This window comes from Anser brachyrhynchus (assembly GCF_964034855.1).
Source record: "Anser brachyrhynchus genome assembly, chromosome: 8".
Classification (NCBI taxonomy): domain Eukaryota; kingdom Metazoa; phylum Chordata; class Aves; order Anseriformes; family Anatidae; genus Anser; species Anser brachyrhynchus.
In genome coordinates, this window is record NC_137702.1 from 5,872,007 (window position 1) to 5,891,357 (window position 19,351).

A 19,351-nucleotide genomic window follows, 5' to 3' on the forward strand; every position below is an offset into this window, starting at 1 on the left:
TAGTTTGTACTTACCTAGAAGCTAGGAAGAGGCTGACATTTCCTTAGTCCTGCTTTAAAGGTGCTACGCATGGAGGTATTTCACACGCTGCACTACTAGCAGAGCCAGGAATAGTCCAAGGCTCTGACCAGCAGGCACCTCTCAAGCCAGCCACAACCAGAGCAAGCAAGCAAAACCAAAAATACGGTGTCATATCTTGCAGTCACAGAGCAGAGACTGAGTATCAAACAGCCCAATAACTTGTTTGCTTGCTGTTTATAGAAAAGGATAATAAAATGCAATGATGCCCAGCAAGGTGCTCTTCGATGAACGATTTATAATATATCAGGGAGAGGGGGGAAGAGAAGAAAGGAAGAAAGAAAGAGAGAAAGAAAAGATTCCTTGCATTCCAGAAACCTAGCCAGAGGCACCTGGCAGTGATTAGTGCAAAGGTTCACCAAACTTCAGATAGAGTCTGTCTTTAAAAAAAATAGAGAAAAAAAAAGGGAACGGTATAACTGTTTCCTGAGCATGTGCTGACAGAAATTCCCGTAGGGCAAGACCCAGAACAGAAACACGTGGCAACAGATTGGGCGCTATCCAGAGACCAGATTAGCAGAGCTTTACACATCATTTTTAATATTATGGGAAGAGATGAAAATCAGTGTTAACTTTTCTTTTTTTTTCATTAAAAAAAAAATAATCTCCTGGTCCTGGAACTTCATTGGACTTTCTCATAATATAAGTAACTGTGAGGCTAGGGGGAGTGAATTTATGAATGAAAGGGTTGGCGTGCTGGATTTTATGGTACAACCTGGTTTCATGGAAACACCTCAGGTTTTGCAACTAACTGCAATGCTGTACAAGTCACGCTAAATCATGGTGCTTCTTCGCTTTGTGCTTCTCACATTGGTGCTTATTATATACTTTTCTTCATAGTAACGTGAGTTAAAAATAATTCTCAAAGTCTAGATTGTGTTATGTGTCAATATGGTATACATGAGAACTGTATTACGGTATGGTCTTAAAACCCAAAATATATAAAAACTTACTTGAGATAAAGGACAGATGTTTTTCAGTCTGGATTTGGTCCTGTTTCCACTGAACTCAATGGGACATGGGTTGAGGTTCTTCATCTAGCTTAGGAATCTGCCAATCAAGCCATCACATCATAAAAAGGAAAAAAGAAAAAAAAAAGAAATGACAGTTTTCATATTGGAAACATCCCTATCTTAGATATTTCTCTTTTGTGGTTAGGTTTCATTCTCAATTATTATTGAAGAATCTTAGTTTGAATTTATTTTCATTATTTTTCAATTTTCAATTTAAATATTTGCCATATAAGTGTACTGTGTGTGGTTTTTGGCAGTCAAGACATGATTAACTAGATGATGAAAAAACTCCTCTTAAAACTTCTCTAAATCTGGCTTTACAATTTGTTACTCTGTTAATTTGTCCAGGAACAGCTATTGAACAGAGTGGCTAAAGCAAAGTATAAAACTATTTCTAACTCCAACCAAGTAGTATAGATGAATATGGAAACCGTACATTACCATCTTGACAGAAAAATCAGTGTCAATATGTATTTATTTTTGGTTCTGTATTTTACAAGAATATTGAAACAAAACATCTGGTGTGAATTGTGAAAATGCACAAATTCTTATGCACCACCACGTACTTGTGGAAACCAACCCAGGAAGCAGGATAAATGATTCTAAAGTAAGATAACGGCACTTGTAGCCTCTTAGGCGAGATTGAGATCTTGTGGAGATCATTGCTAACTCATGGCATTCCTGGATAGTTTCTTCACATACGTCTTTCTTATAATTTAATCTTAACTTTTACAATCAAAAATATGTAACGTGAAAACACAATCACAAGAAAAATTACATAAAAGTCTGGGATTTCAGTTTGAGATTCTTAAAGGTATGCACTTTATAAAATGAGAGAAGACAGAGTAGTATCTTTTGTGGCTGGACTTTTAATTTAAAAAAATCCTTCTGTTAAGATCCAGATTTCTGTGAGTTTCTACTGGTATGAGTGGCTTTGCAGTACAGGGGAGGAACTGGCTCATTGTCTGTGTCCAACACGTGGTGTAGTGGCTCTTCATGGGTAGTATCCCATCTGACTTCAAGAGCTTACCTTAGGAAGGGCCATGAACCAGGTATTTTACAACTGTGTTTAGCAAGGTGCAGAAATGCGTGCAGTATCATAGTATCAAAGTATGTTATCCACTTAGGATCAGTTCTTCCAATAGTGTTCTGTCAGTTGTGGGGATGACAGAATTACAAAACCACGATTTTTCTGATTAGTCCTTTTACTTAATTGCTTAGTGATGCATCCTCAGGAGAAGAGCGCATTAGCTTTGCAATTCCACCTGAAATCATAAGTCCCTCAAGACTAGTATTATGTCTTCAGCGCCATCCTACACATGGTGCTTCAAAGGGAATTTGAAAAAACCCACAATACCTGGTCAATCATATGAAGTTGTGTGATGAGTGAAGAGTGAGAATTCCTCTCTGACTTTTTGGGCGATCAGTTTACATCCTGAAGCACAAGATTTGATTACCCCTTGTCTAGCATGGAAATGTTGGTTTTGGCCATTAAATTATTCAGTCCATTTTAAAAAAAAATAGCTAGACTGTTTGAGTCTGTGACTTCCTGTGGCTATGAATGCCACAGGCCAAGGCATGCTGTGTGAGCAAAATGTTCCTTTTGTTTTAAACTAACCTGCCTCTCCCTGTGGTGAATGCCCTGTTGCTCCTTTATCTTGGGCAGGGTGGAGAGGAGGCTGGCTCCTCCACTGCACCACTGTAAGTCTTCAGGTGAAAAAGCTTTCCTACCTGCTCCATGTATTACATTCAACAAAGTGTTTTTTTTTCTGTTTTTTTTTCTTTTTTCTTCACATAAGGGACATATGGTTTCTGATAATGGAGTAATAAAAGCTTTGCAGTGTGTTAATTTGTTATTTGAGATAATGAAAACATCATCAGGCATCCTAATAAGACAGGGTACACTGTATCAGCAGTGCAAGCAATCTGTAAGAACTGTTCATCCTTAGCTTTGTCAACAACATCAGGGAGAAAGGAAAAAGATGTATTCTCTTGAACAGAACGATTCGGAATAGTCAGGAGCCCTCAAATTTAATGAATTAAAGAAGGATTTTTCTGCATGTATGTGAGAGGTAGGGATATTTATATATATACAAATATATATTTATATTTGTGTTCTATATGTAGGCACAGATATATGTTAAAAGGCCCCAAAAGGACCTGCAAACTTACTGAATTATGCAAGTTACAATTAAAATAAAATATATGGCATATATTTGTTATTAATATCCAAACCAAAGCAAATTGTGGTTGTAGTACAGTATTAACAGGAAATGTACAGGCTATTAGTTATTGAAACATATGCCTGTGCTACTGCCTGGGAATTTTTAATGTATCCAGCTGAGTTTCAGCTTTAAGTAGTTTGCCATTTCTTCTTCCATACAGAAGGCAGCTCCTTTTAAGCTCTTTTCTGCTGCTAATGCATTATATATTTAATGTGTATCAGGAATGATTCCCCCTATCCTTTAACAACCTGAGTGTCACAGCAACCTGAGCAGCAGGCAAATATTCAGGACAGAATTAAAAACAGGGCACTGGCAATGGGACGGTTACTTGATGAAGAACTCTCCTTGGGAGTGCCAGAGCACACGTGCACGCACACACGCACAATCGTATTTTTGGGGCCAGCCAGAGCTGTAGGCATTGTGATGACTATTTTAAGGAGACAATCCCCATGATGGCCACTTGTGCTAATACAGCCTGATTTTTCTGCTGAGCGTAGCTCTTTCCTAGCTACAAACTGTGCCCCAACATATGGGAAACGTGAAATTCCCTGCTTGGGAGAGCCTGAGCAGAGCAGATTTTATAGTTACCTGCGCAAACCGCTGGGAACTCTTCACATAGAGGAGGCAGAGCTCGTCGTGTTACACGGCGCGCTCGGGGTTTCAGCTCAAGTTGCTGCGCTGCAAGTTCCTAGGATACTGGCTGCCTGCAGACAGCTATGTTTGCCGAGCTCCAGCACCGTGACAGCGGTGCCGAGTGGAAGCGGGGAGCTGGCAGCCCAGCTCACCCGGCTGGAGCAGGGCCCCGCGCACCGCCGAGCCCCTGCTGCCTCCCCGGTGGCTGCTGGTGCCCCTCTCGCCTCTCTCAACCAGCCACCCCAAAGTTTTCAAGGCACGAGCCCTAACACAACTGCTGAGCTCACGCACAGGCAAAAATAGAATAGGAAAGAGAGTGAGAGTGGGGACAAGCACTGCTCTAACAGTAGTGACAAGTTCCTCTCACAGGGTTGATCTAACTAGACTTTGGGAAGAGTTAAGTGGAAGCCGGGATTTTCAGCAATCCCCCAGGCAGACAACTTCAATTTACCACTTTTGTTAGCTGTGCACCATGCCTGCACAGAATGTGAAGGTGCAATTACTTCACCAGCCAAACAGCATTCAAGGCAGAACGGGGCCGGCCCGTACGGGGGTCGCATCCCCCAGCAGCCAGCACAAGGCGTTATGAGAGCAGGCACGGGAAACCCAACACGGGCAGTTGCAGAGTACGTGCTCACCAGGAGCATTTTCCTCCTCATTCAGCGTGGTTTTTGGCTGGTTTCTGGCCTCGGAGTTTTCAGTACATCTTTTGTTTCTCTTTAAAATGTGTGTGTGGTCATTACCCATATAAATGTCACTATCATGATCTCTTTTAGCTATTACCCTTCCAAAGAAAACAACTGCAATCTTTTTAATCTCTTTTCAGATAGAAGCATTTCCAGGCTTCTAATAGCATTTCTGGCGTGTCGAGGACAGTGTCTCCATGTGCCGTTTGAACGGGGTGGGGACCGTTCTGTAATTTGTGCTTGTGCTTTGCCAGCACTCCCGGCAGCCCTGGCCGAGGCTGTACCACGGCTTTCCTGCAGGTCCCAGCAGATAACGGCAGCCCCATCTTCATGCAGCACCCACCACAGACACACGTTGGAGAGAATTTGCAGAGGATACGACGTGTAGCTGGGCAGCAGGACAGATCAGTTTTGTTAAACGCCTTCTCCACCGAGGCGTTTGAGGAACAGCTACAGCCGCATGGGAGCTGACCTTTGCGTTTAGCTGCTGCTTAGCAAATAAACTCGGTATTTTCCCCCGAGCATCTGCTCCTCAGCCGTTTGCAGTCTCTGAAAAGCATTTTCTGTCTCTGACCTGAAGAGGGCACAGCAGCCCCCCATTCCCCCACCAACACAGCTCTGCGACCCTCTTTTACCATGCCCATAACCCCAGGCCTTTACCCACTGGTTGGGTAAGGACCATCCAAGCTTGTTTTATTTTATATTTTTTTTCTGAGTTCTTTTTAATATTCACTTACAAACAAACAAACAAAACCTCCAGCCTAACACTTTTTTTTTTCTATGTTGAGTTTTAGAATTCTGCTTTAGTCCTCCTTATGCACTGCTGGCCTTTGCTAATGGGGGGCTCCCTTTTTCACAAAAAGTTTATTTTCCAGTTCTTAAATATTGAAAGGTTTGAAAATACCCTTGCCTTAACCCATTTAACAATGCTTGTTTATTTCTTCAGTTTAGTTTGAGATATTTGGGCTGTCTTTGGTCCGCATTATATGCCTTATTTTTCTTCTTTGGGGTGAAGGAGTTATTTCGTGATAGGATTGGCTTTGACTGGTTGATTTATTTAAGCCCCTCTTAATAGAGCGTCACTGTGACGCTGTGTCACTGTGACAGCTTTTGGCAGCATTCCCTTGCTTCTCACGTTACATTTGATTATGCCGTTGTCACAATTAATTCACAGTTCATCTGTATTTACCTCCTGAACACTCCCAGGTAGTGCTTAGCCCTGTGTCCAGCATAGCCTCGCTGCACAAGTTTTAGTTCCAGCTGCTCAGCAGCAGTCGTGCAAACTGGTGTGAAACTGCTGGCCAAAGCATGGCGTGTGCTGCCTGAACGGCTTGTACGCTGCTAGAGGAAGTCACCGGTGTTAGGTTTGATTAGTGATCTTACTTGATTCTTTGTACTCCTGTAATGGTGTGTGCTCCATATTTTTTCCAGCTAGGTGGCATAGATTATAACCTGCTGTGGCATTTTTACTTCTCCACCTCAGGCCCTGCAGCTATGAAGTTTCAGCAGCGTGGCTCCCAGGTAGTTTCTCTGGGGTCTGAAGGGTCCAGTGCTGCTCCAAGAGACGTTTCCCGTGTTTAACTAAAGCTCCAGAGACAGCAGAGGGTATATGGTGAATGCCTGTTCCATTCAGCCCTGTGGCCAAAAGACTTCTCTGGCAAAGGCTTAGTCCTTCTGGGGCCGCTGCCATACCTGGCCTTGGTGGGATGGGCAAGCCGCGGCCAGGAAAAAGCACGGCTGTGACTCCACCAGTGGTGGCGGTGTGACCAGGGCCTTCGTGGAAGTGGGTTAGTGGGGCTCTTCCTCAGCTGCTCCGGCTTGCTTTGGGAATGCCGGGTCAGGCCTGTCCCCTGAGCGGGACTGCCCCACGCTCCTGGGCTGGCCCAAGTCCCAGATGTCTGAGGAGAATTTTCCATCCGGCAGGAACCAACCCGTCCCTGCCTTCCACTGAGCAGTGCCTCCAGAAGCAAACCCTTACTCAGGCCTTTTCTTTGAAAGGACAGTGCCATCTGTTGCAGCTCAATTTCTATTTCTTGCAGTGAAGTCTGAAAAATACCGTATGAGGAACGACTGAAAACTAATGCTTTTCTTTGTCTTGGCTGAAACCTGGGTGTAAAGCTTTAACCTGCTACAACGACTAAGGCACTCGAACAATTTACTTGCATTCACTCATTCTAAGTATGTTCCCCACTCCTGTTTCTGGACATGTTTCTCAGCTTACACAATTTTAAATTAAAACTGACCCGTGTCTAAGTTGCTTTCTGAGGAGTGATGTCATTTTGATTCTGTCATTACGATTAGCACAGGAAGTCAGCGTAAAGGAACATAAATCATTTTCTAACTGCCTTCCCTGCTAATGAAGACCTGAAAGCAGCACTGCATTACCATGCTTTTTTTTTTTTTTAACAACATAATTTATATCTGCAAAATAAATGTTTCCATAGTTTTGCCATCATGGAAATAAGGCCTTTTAAGTATTTCATTTTCCCATATTGTGATGTGATATGTGAAGTTTTTCTGAATTTTCTTTTTCTAGGCTTGCTCCCAACGTAATCTCTCCGCTTGTCAGCCCCCTGAAAGCATTAGTTCCACCTTCCCTATTGCAGAAGCACGGCTCTCCATCATCGCACAGCCAGTCACCGAATGGGCAGCAGTTTTCTGGAATACCAAATAAACCATACGCTCAATTTCAAAACCAGTCTGTACAGCAGGGCTCTCAAGGTAACTCTTCCTTTCTATTTATTTATTTATTTATTTATTTTTAAAAGTTGTTAAGCTTTCCTGATTTGTAGTTGGGGAAAAAGAATTGATTTTAGTTTTTGCATTTTCTGCCAATATTGTTTTAAGGGACCGACAGCATTTCAATGAGAACTCCTATTTTAAGATTTTTTGTTTCATACAGAGTAACATTTTCAGACCGCTTCATACTGTGATATCATATCATACCAGGGAAAGCTATCACAACAGCTGATCCATTGCATTTATTCTTTTTTTTTTAGAACATGACTTCAGAAAGGTCTCCTCACAAGAATGTGTTATGCCCCCAAATAACTCAGTGATTTAATGATCAAGTGAACTATTTAGCCCTGTCTCACTCCTTGATTGTCAGTAAGGATTGCTCTCCCAGCACAACTGGCTGTGCACTTCACCTGACTGATCAGCCAGCCTTCAGCCAGATTGGAGAGAGTGACCCTGGCAAAGCAAGAGTCATTTTAGTTTGCTTGCTAAAATAGATGGGGTGAAGCACACTTGGCAATGCCCTGCTCTGTCCATTGGTGGTGCTGTACTAGACATGAACTTAGACAAAGAAAAATGATTTTGCTATTTAATATTTGGCAGTTTGGCTTATGTATGATATAATAATCTGCAAAGGCTCTTTGCATAACTATAGAGTGTCAGCATGTTTTGAGGACAGGAATGGGAACAGCTAAGCAGCTACCCTACTGCTTAAGGTAAAACATTTTTTTGTTGTTCTGAGTTACCTAGCCTTTATAGTGGGGAACTTATTTTCCTATTCCACAGTTCTGCTGGGGGAACTAATTAATGTTTCTACATTTTTTTGAGGTACAAATTAGCAAGTGATATTATTATCACAGATTCTTCCAGTAACAGGAGCCTGCATACTTAAGAAATATGTCATATAATCCAGATGGTATGCTGCTTAAGCGTGGTGAATATTCACAATAAAGAAGTGTGCAAGACATCTGTCTGGTCGCAAGTATAACCAAGCATATAAGTTTATACAGGCAGATAACCAGTTTTTTGAAACTCACTTCACAGCTGTACTGTCATTTGTATAAGGTCATTTTTGGCTGGCGAAGTATCACATGTGATCAATTTACCAGTGCGTAAAATAGGTTTGCTTTCTCTGAATAAATTCTAAGGCTAGGTCTGAAACGCAGGATTTTAACACAAAGCCAATAAGCAATTCACAGCTGTAATGGGGTTCCGTATCCCAGCAGTTCCTTCTGCCCTTCAATCTCTGAGGACTATTTTTGATCTTTGGTTGGACTGCCTTAGTCTGAAAAGTTAAAGCAGATTATATTAAATGATTTGTGCCAAAGGAAAAACTAACTCAACCTGATGCTCAACAGATTACTCAATTTAAAAAGATTAACTCTGTGAGGGAAAAGTGGCAGATTTATGATAGCATATAATGATATATGATTATGTTACTATAATGAGCTAAATAACTACAAACCACAAGAGGAAAGTTTAGCAGCTCATTACTGTGGCAGAAACAAATGCATAGACAGAACAAGTTTTGAACCACTTAAATAAATTGACTTTATTCCTTAAGAAAACCACATTTCCTTTTGAATGAATTGTTGCTTTCTAAGTGTTATGTCGTGTGGTTTTGAAAAAGCAATAATTTTCCACTTTGGCCAAATGTTGAAGTATTATTATAAATTCATTATGGAAATGGTCATTCAAAAATCAGTTTTGATTAGCAGCCTTTGAAATCAATTGATCTGTAACCTGTACTTAGCTATACTTGCTATAAGTCTTTTTTGACTTTCAGTTCATTAATAGCATGTTTTTCTAATGGAATCTGTAGTAATTTTGTAGTTCTGAATTTTTACTGAAAAAGGAGTACTCTATAAGTTTAACTGTGGAACTAGGCGCCTGTATAGAAGCATATAAATATTGTGGATCTGCAGGTTTTTTCAAGGCATCAAGCTTCACCAAGCTGGTAGCAGAAATATTGATAACGAAAGAATAATAAGCTGACATTATTTATATGTTTAAAGCTGGTAGTAGTAAGATCACATGGAAATTATTATATGCTGGAAGAATTTGGCAGGCGATAGAATCCTGTAGTTATTTATACCTGACGTGCTTTCTCCTCAGAAATTTTATGGAATTTGAAGAGCTTAGATTTATTTGTACATACATGTAAATGCCATGACATAACAAGATGGCATTTAATAGACATATTCCAATTATTTGCTCATGACATCATTCATTTTAAAGCTCCTTCAAGTTTTCTAGGTTGTGCCTTAGAGAAACAGAGGCAGCCAGTGCACTGTGTGAAGTGGCTAACTGCAGCTTTTCTGCCACAAATTATTTCAAAGCAAAATTTTAGCTAAATGTTATGCTTGGAACTCAGTTTATTCCTTTATTAACTGTTATATTTCTACATCTACTGTACATAAAACATTTAATAGTGATCATTTAAACTGACAGGACATTTAGTAAATTCTTCACTTGAAAATTAACCTCAGAAAATTTGGTTTAAATCAAACAAACTGAAGGAAAATCTGAAATGCACGTGGAAAAAAAAATATTGGTGAAGCACTTGTTGCCAAATTGGTGCTACACTTTTGCTCTCCCAGAAGGAGCAGTGATGTTTGCACCAGACAAGCCTCCCTGCCTACTTCATATTTTAGCCACTGAGGAGACTTTGAAGAACTTGTAAAAAATATTCCATGTTTCTTTTTCACTAATCAACCGTATGTAGTTGCTAATTGAACCATTAGTTATGGGACTTTAATCATATCTTAGCTCCTAATATTTTCTGAGGTAGGTGGTGGGGGAGAAGTCAGGTAGAAGCAAAGCATTTCAGAAAACCTAAAGGAACCATAACTGAATTGGGACAGGAAAACAGGACTTACAAGAAGCCACTGAGGGAACTGGGGCTGTTTAGTCTGGAGAAAAAGAGGCCGAGGGGAGACCTCATCGCTCTCTACAGCTACCTGAAAGGCGGTTGCAGTGAGAATCATAGGATCATAGAGTGGTTTGGGTTGAGGAGGGTGTCGGTCTCTTCTCTCAGGTGATAAGTGATGAGACATGACAAAATAGTCTTAGGTTGTGCCATGGGAGGTTTAGATTGGATATTAGAAAGAATTTCTTTAAGAGGAGGGTGGTTAAGCATTGGAACAGGCTGCCCTGGGACGTGGTGGAATCCCCATCCCCAGAGGTATTGAAGAGAGGTGTGGACATGGCACTTGTGATGGGACTCGGTAGGAATGGTGGTGGTTGAACTTGATGATCGTAAAGGTCCTTTCCAAATCAAATGATTCTATGATTGTATAATGAAATGGAATGAACCTCTCCTTAATACTGCACATTTTAAAAACAGTAAGGTCTATCTTGTATTGCATATGTAAATCAACCACTGTATTGTCTGCAAGCATCAATTTCACTTCCTGTGGTTGTGTAACATGAATGAAATCTTATCTGGCAAGGGTACCAGTTGTTACAAAAGTCCCTGTGGTTGCTTTAACTCACATGGCCTTTCCATCTTGTCTAATGACTTTGGTTTTCAGGAACACTTAGCATTTCAACAAGCTGGCAATTTTCCCTTTTTATTAGTGTAAAAGTTGCCGGAGGCTCAGATCCTCTGAAGCAGACTAACTGGCCTCTTGAGTCATGCCAGGCTGTGGAGGGCCATCAGCAAAAGCCAATCAGCCTCATACCAAAAGAAACTCTCCAACTGTGCTGCTGAAACAGCGGGCAGGAGAATAGGAAGTATAGAAAAAGTCATGAAGAAAATCTTACTGACATAGCAACTCACTGCTCCTGCTATCATACAGCCTGGAGATACGCCAGCTTCAGTCATTCCAAGACTGATTTCCACCTTTCAGGATTGACATTCAACTAGTTACATATTCAAATAAAGCTTTTAATTCTGCAAGCACAAGTCTTCCTACCCAAGTGTTGTTTCATCCCCAGTTTAAGTGCAGGGACAGTTTCAGACAGACCACTCTTCTGGTAGCCATCACTCCTTTTCTGATGCACGCATGGAATGCCTTCCGTAAAGCCTCCACCCCGTTCTTTATAGGGTCCTACTGATTTATCATTTCTATGAAGCTGATGAAAAAGGAAGTAAACTTTTATTATATTGCTGAGGTCCAAAGGGTTAGAAGTCGCATTTTTAAGAGTCATGGTGTGCTTTACTTGACCAATATTCTTTCTGCAACCTTTCCCTTCCTAAAGCTGTCCTTTTCCTCTAGTTTGCTGCCGTTATCACATCTGCAGGCACATTAGGGCAAGAATGGTACATTTCTCAATATTTTCTTTGGGAAGCACTTTTCAGGAATTTGAGCACATACAACAGTATAATAACAGTAATATTTTCCTACATCGTGCCTCTTCACTGGACAGTTCTAGTAATACTTTTTGCACTGCCTTTTCAGATTATCACTCAGTGATGCTGATGGATAGACACTGCAATCGAAAAGAGAATTTGATTGCTTATGGCAGGTCTTCCCCAGACTTCTGATTCGGAGGCAGACAACTGCCTCAAACATTTTTTCCTGAGCAGCTAGAGAGTGTAATTTTAAATAGAAAGAAACCTTTACCTATAGGTCTTGAGCAAATCCTGGAACCACCTAGTTTCAATCCAGTTCTGTCATGCTTGGCTGTTCTTGGATATTCTAAGCCACTGTGCCAGCACTGCAGATCATAAATGTTTTAATTGATTTAACAAAGACAAGCTAGGAAGCATGACGAAAGGGCAGCAATTACAGAGACAGAGAAAATACACATCATGCCTTCCCCAGAAGTGATGTGTATAGCAGACATTCTGGAAAAGGGTCTTTTTTTTTCCCCTCTAGCAATGCATATAAGTGCTCTCTGCAACCAGCTATACCTCATCTGAAGCCAAGTGTCTCATTTTTTTCACTGCTCATCGCAAAAGGATATGTTTTTAGAAGGCTTACAGCAAGGAGTTCATGTTTTGTAAACAGAAGTCAGGGTAATTATCAAAAGCCAATCAATAAAGCACTGTACCTAAAACCACATCAGAAGATGGCTTTGCTACGTCTCCTAAGAGCTTCTTGCTTTTCTGAGCCAGACTCTCCAGTCAGTAAATAGAGGTGGCTGACTATTTACTCTGAGGAAAGACATGCATCATTTAATACTCTGCTTTCCAAATTTCTGGGCCACCTTCTGCATAGCAGCAAAAACGGACTGCTTCAGTACAGTGTGCTTAGTGTCTTTATCTAATATAGTCATCCATTAGTACTTCACCAATCATGGATATCAACAATTTTTTTATTTTTTTTTTGTGGTGGAGGATCACAGGTTTTCAAGAAATGAATCATCTAATCCTCGCACATACTGCCAAAACACATATTAAACTGTGAAACTTCAGAGCAAATCTTTCACCACTGGATGAGTTCATTGCATTTCTACTAAAGAATTGCCTCACTTAGCCTTATTTATTACTGTCATAGAAAAACATGACCAGAATTCAGACAGGCCCTGAACTCTGCCTGATGTTATCTACTTGATCAAACTTTGGTAGTAAAAGGAAAAGGTAGAAAAAGGGAGGAGATCTTTCCTAACAGGAAAAAAAAAAACAACAATTTATACACTGCATGATTTGTAGGGGACAAATTCCACTCCGTACAGTACCTAGGCACCCTGGTGACAGGGACAGGCATTATTACATTTCTAAGCAAACTAAATAGCTGCACAACTGGCCCGGCAAACCTGGTCTTGTGCTGGTGAGTGGAGCAGTGCTGACTCCTGTCAGCTGCAGAGCTGGCTGTGGCTCTGACTGAACTGCCTGAAGCTTTTGCAGTTGTTCTTCAGGAAGCGTTTCAGTCTAACTGAAGAAGACTGGGGAAGAAAGATAACAGTCCTTGGTTTTTGTGGCAATTTGGGAAAAATCCTGATGGCATATTCTAGACTTTAAGCCTGACTTGGTTGACTTTAGTCACCTATAAGGGAAGGATAATAATTTCAGAAGGAACTTCAGGAGAAGATAGGAAAAGAGAGAGTTAATCTCAATGTGCGATAAGTGTGCATCGCATCTGGAGTCAGGAAGAGGCTACTGGGGCAGGAGGAACGAGGAGAATTAAATCAGACCATGTTTGGTATAAATGTTGTGGCATGCTTTGAGGTCATCCTTATGGGAGCAAATAACATCATCTTTTAAGATGTTGGCACAAACTTGCAAGTTGTAAAATTCCTTCCTCAGCAATTAATTTGTCCTTTACTACTAAATATCTTCTTTGTTGTGTGCAATTCATTCACAATGTCTGCAAGCAAAAACAAAACTACTGAGCCACTAGAAATACATATAAAAATATATAAAAGCAGGAGATGAAAATTCAGGGTACAAAAGTCACATGCCCCAAAAGCAGAATGACTGAAGCAGCCAGAGACCCTGCAGATTTATCTTGGCACTTTGCAGAAGCAAGAAGCAAGTAATCTCTAACTGAGCCCTAAGTCTTCATCTGATGGCCACCTGGAGACAGACCTGCACCTCTAGTTCAGTTCTGCTTGCAGACCGTGGCCCTCTGTGTTCACTGAAGAGTTTTCACTTGAAATAAGAGCAGTCTGAGAAAGGAGGGGTTTAAGGTATTCTTAAAGGTATTTGGAAGAAAAAGTGCTGTCTCCAGCAGTGCATAATGCACCTTGGATGAGAAAAGACTTTACTCTGCTGCAAATAGAGCAGTGTTATTCATTTAAATATTGCATTATTGTATTAAAATTAAAAGTAATTCTTTATAGAAGCGTTCCCTTAGGGGCTGAGCTTCCTGGACCTGATCCAGTGAAGTACTTACTACTTCTCTTTGAACACAAGTGGGCTGTTGACTTCATTCATCCATTCTGTCCTATTGCTTGAAATAAAGCACATCCTTAAGATTTTTGCTTGATGGGGATTACAGTCCACAGCACCTTGTGGGACTAAGTCTGATGTAGCTTTTCTATTATTGCGCCTTATAGAATAGCATGATCATTTTTCCATAGTTAAAACTGAGGAACTGAAGAAACCCCACAATAGTAATGAAATACCGTGACAGAAATGGAGCTAATACCATTGCAGCAGTGTTAAAATGTGTATGCAATATCTGTTTTCAGGTTACCAAGGCAGCTTTCACTCAATACAAAACTGTTTCCACTACGGAGACTGCTACAGAACAATGGACCAGTCTGTCACCAGCGATGTGCTAACAGGGGAATCCCATTGCTTCAATCCTCTGAGACAGAATGGCTATCACATACTCAATGCACCTTTAGCTTCAACAGGTAATTTTTTTCTGCCTATAAAGAATTACCCATATATTTTTAGCAGGAGGGGAAGAGAACATATTTTAAAGTCAGTACTATTAGAAAAATATGTTTGCACTAGAAACTAAGTCACTGCAATTCATCTGACTCTATAAAAATCCCACTAGGAAAGCAAATTTTTCTTTAATCCAATATTGGTTTGACAGACAAATTCTCCTTTCATTATGCTGGATATTACAGGGAACGCACAGCTTCAGGAGAGCTGACAAACAAGACATTTCTCACATTCGTTATGTGGGGTGTTCATAGTAGAAGTCTTCACATATGCTCAGGCAGGCTTTTATGACCAGACTGTAGTTGAGAAGATAGCAAAATTCTGAAGAAAATAGCAGCTGGAGCTTCATGTCCAGCTAAGAATAAATGGATGGCTTTGCTTTACAATACTGATGTTTACAAAATGGAAAGACACTGCTTTGGGAAATTTGGCTAAAAATATTACTTAGTTCCATTTTGTTTGGAAGTTCCTTTTTATTTGTGCTGCTCATTGTGTGTGCTGTGCACATTCATTGAAGTTGTATTTCCCTGTTCAGCTACATATTTGCATAGTGTAAAATTTTCAATAAGTTACAATAGCTAGAAGACTATAGTACTTCAATATGTAGGCATTCATTTTTATAAAGCATTTTTTCTACTTTTAAAACCACAATTAAGAGTTGACAGAATTACTGAAATCAAACAAAATGTGAGTATTGTCAGGGCCATGAAATAGTATCATTTACCCCAATCTTTACTTACATATCTTCAAAAATTTTTCATGTTTGAATTCAGGAGGGCATCTCAGCTAAGGACGATACTGAAAACATATGTTTAAACGCTTTTTGAAATGGGGTCTGAGTCAGACCACAAAATTAGAGTTGACTTTCCTGTTTGTTTTGTATTAAAGGAGACTCTGTTCAGAGAGAGCATGCATGCATTTGTCTGGTGTTCCGTACTAGAAAGTGTATGCATCAGTGACTAGCACAAGGGAAAAGTTTAAGATGAAGTTTCAAGTTCAACTTTGAATTCTTTTGTGTTATTCATAAGTTTGATGTTACTAAAACATAGTTTTTTTTTCATGTTAACATCAAATTTCAAGTTTAGATTGACAGACTGCAATATTTAAAGAACAGACTAAATAAACTTTCCAAAAGAAATTGTAGGAGCAAAGAATAATACTATGGCAAGACACCAACTTCAACAACAGTTGATTTTTCTGTCTGGGGCTAAACTATTATGAAATGTTTCTGTGTAATATTTTTGTTTTTAGAGTGGTTATTGAGGTATGCAAATACTTAGAGGCTGAAACACACATATATATATATGTGAAATATATAAATCTTATCTCATAATTTTGTGTGTCAAAAAGAACCATTGAGGTTGGCAAGATTCATCAAGGCTATGTATTAATTTTTTTCAGGCTTTTATAGCACCATTAATATTAAATGAGTTCTCATCTCACAGGAATGCCAAATGTGACTGGCAAACAGCTGTTCCATGAATCACATTAACAGTCAATAAATTTTTATTTTCTGTTCAGGACTTTGGATAGTTTACTCTATCTGGAATCTAATAATGATTTCTGGGGTGTATGCTTATCTTGGGTTTTGTCCATCTGCGGTTGTGCATCCACCCTGTGTACAGGCTCATCAAATAGAAATTAGCATAGCGTAAACACTCACAAAGCTTATCAAAATACCAGTCGCTCCACTTGGACTGACACCCAGCACAGGGCAGATAAACAGGCTAACTTTGTCTTTCGGGGACTTTGGCCATATGCTGCATGCCAGAATTCTGCAAACAGCAGAATTTGACCCGTAAACTAACAGTAAATGAGTACGTCATAGGAAAATGCAGAACTATAAAATAAGTAGAGAATTTTGTCTCTAATAATAAAACCAGACCCAATAGTAAGCTACCTGTCATTAAGTTCTGAGGACCAACCTGACAGGCCTCCAGCACTGCCTTTCCCAGCAGTGCCACCCAGCTCGGAGGCCTCACCTAAAAGCCTGGAGCAGTTAGGTTCTGCCACGCCTAGGCGCACACGTGTTCAGCGTTAGGCAGGCTGAAGAGATGAGAAACACTGAACAGAAGGAGCAGCCTCATTTTCTAGAGGGGGAGATCCTAACAAGAAGGATCTTAACAAGAGAGATCTTAACAAGAAGGATCTTGCTCCGTGTGTTGTCTCAGCTGACTTCATGCTGCTGATGATCATTGAAATTGTGCTAGGTGGGCTCTGTGGGCTGGGCGCAGGGGTCAGAACCCTGTGCCGAAGCTCATCCAGACACTTTCTTAAAGACCCAACCCAAAGCAGGTGGTACAGGCAAACCTGTTCCTTACCACAGGGGTGCTCAGCTCGGGGTGGGTTACAACACCTGTGGAGGGTTTTCACTGTGAAAGGAGAAGGACAGAGAAACTAATCCCCACCACAGTGGCTTTCTGGTAGCCTGGTAAGCACAAGCCATCTCAGACAGGTGAGGAGCAAGCAGCCTGGTGAGCTTTGGTGGGCTGAGGACAAAATGGTGCACAGCTCCTTTCACTCGTCCTGTGAGCCTGACCCAACCTAGACACCGCTTCCCCATGCTCGTCCAGACCTTGCCTCTGCAGTATGGAGGGATACAACAAATGTAGGATCCAAATTTTTCCAGGACCTTAAGCCTAAGAGCAGCTGGGAGACACATGGAACATTTTCGTAAGTGCTATTAAAAAGAAAAACATACAAAACAAGAGGACTACATCACTTTTAGCTCACACTTACTAGGATCCTTGCCCATTCATTGTTTAGACATCCTATTCAGATAATAACTGTAAAGTCCCAGGGGAGTCATGCTCCGATACTTGCACTTCACTTGCAAATGGGTAGCCATCCGCAGAAATGAATGGGAGCCTCATACACTATGACACAAATGCCCGTGGAGATTAGTTTGTGTATCTCCTGGGTAAGGCTTTGATGGTAAATCCTATTGTCTTGTCATTAGCACTGTGCCGTGCTGCATAATCCCAGGCCTCAAACTATGTTTCCTTCCTTATATGTACTGCTATTAAATCATGTCCATACAACTTGTCACGCTTGCAGGCTATGAGGCAATCTCTGAAGCTCAGTGTGCGTCTGAAGACATGGTGTCCAACGGAACTGACGAGAACGGATTTTTCCAGAACAGCGCCTTTGATCACTGCTTGAATCACATTCCTCCCATCTATACAGATACCTAAGAGCAGTGCTGACCTTCCTTCCTTTATTATACCTATAACTGTGTATGTAATAACAAAGGTGTTGCTCAAGTACTTTTATTTAGTCTGTATCCCTATATGTGCTCATTTAAATAAACACCTCACATTTACCAAACCATTTTATACATGAGTAGTCTGTATAAGATAATATTGGAACCTGTTCCTTTGCTGTGGCACTTTGAAATTCATGCTTTAAGGGAATGAGGAGCATTTCAAGCAGCTTGTTTTGTAAGTTCTCTCCATAAAGTGTAAATGTAAGTTATATAATAAACTTGTAAAGATTTTTTTTTCCTGAAAAGTATGTTTCAGTTTGAGAATGTTGGTCCCTTTAACCAGTTTTCAATTAACTCATTGGTCAATTCTTTTCTCTTCTTCTTTTTTTTTTTTTTATTAACTAAAAGGATTTTTTTTTAATCACAGACCTCATGTATATAAAAATCTTTTGCTCGGCTGGTTTTATATTTTCAGTTTTACAAGAAAGCATTAAAAACTGGAAACAAGTCTACTGTCATTTCTTACAATCATTGGTCTGCCTGATAAATCCTAATACCACATTCTTAACATGCCTGACAGTGATGTAGACCAAGCAGCGACATTTCAGCAAGTGTGAAATTAAAGCAGCTCAGGTGTACATGGGGAAAACCAAGGGGCCTGCAGAATCCCAGAGAAAGGGACAGAAGCTGCCCATGCCGGGAGCACAGCAGCCCGAGGCAGCTGTCCTGTGCCCGTCGGAGCCAGGGGAGCTCACCTGAAATGCTGCTGATGCCCAACACATTCCTCACCACCAGGCAAATCTTCACAGGTACCACCACCAATTCCCAGACTGAGAATTAGTTCCTTTCTGGCAAATACCCTTCACCTGCAGCTCACAGTTACCTGAGCTACTGTGGGGCACCACGGAAAAGCTCACACTGGGTCAAAACCTCCCAGTGACCGAGGATGGTGCTTCTCCTCCTTCGCTCTCTCCTCCCCACTACCAGGATCTGCTTGGCAGCCCCGTGCTTGTGCAGTGCTGTCGCGGCCCTTCCCTCGTGCCAGGCATGCCAGTGCTAAGCCCCATCCCTTTGGTTTTCAGGCCTGTAAACCAACTAGCTGCTCCCCAGAGGAACAGCCTACACCAAGGAGTAGCTGCTAGAAGATGGCATGCCCCTCAAAAGGACCGGCAGAAAAACGTCAAGCACCTGGCTTCAGCAAAATAGTAAATTCCATAGGGGAAAAAAAGCTAAATTTGGTGGCATGTTAAGAAAATACCACATTTTGCAGCTGCGTAATCAGAATCCACTGAGCAGCCCCCGAGCTGAATGGGGTGATTCTTTGGCAGCACTTGCAGGAGTGGTGTTAGCAGGTCCACAGGACTGCCGTTCTCCGTACAGTCACAAAGATATACAACCACAGTGAATATATATATATTTTAAAGCACAATTTGGTGGCAACGTGTGAACCCAGCAGCCAAAGTACTGGGGAAATGCAGTAGCAGTGTGAA

At 41.0% G+C, this 19,351-nt stretch overlaps 1 protein-coding gene across 10 annotated transcripts in view; it reads left to right on the forward strand.

Annotated features, from left to right (window-relative positions):
• The window catches only part of GLIS1 (GLIS family zinc finger 1), a 192,659-nt gene extending 173,692 nt beyond the window's left edge, over positions 1 to 18,967 (forward strand). For 4 of the 10 annotated variants that reach the window (XM_080603257.1, XM_080603263.1, XM_080603264.1 and 1 more), the window contains 3 exons: positions 7,172 to 7,356; positions 14,452 to 14,619; positions 17,714 to 18,960. In XM_080603257.1, coding sequence (XP_080459383.1) covers positions 7,172 to 7,356; positions 14,452 to 14,619; positions 17,714 to 17,850 — 490 coding nt within the window. In that variant the 3' untranslated portion in view covers positions 17,851 to 18,960. Of the gene's footprint in view, positions 1 to 7,171; positions 7,357 to 14,451; positions 14,620 to 17,713 lie in introns of all 10 variants that reach the window. The other 6 variants (XM_080603256.1, XM_080603262.1, XM_080603261.1 and 3 more) reach the window with 4 other exon arrangements.
• Positions 18,968 to 19,351: the final 384 nt, after the last annotated feature.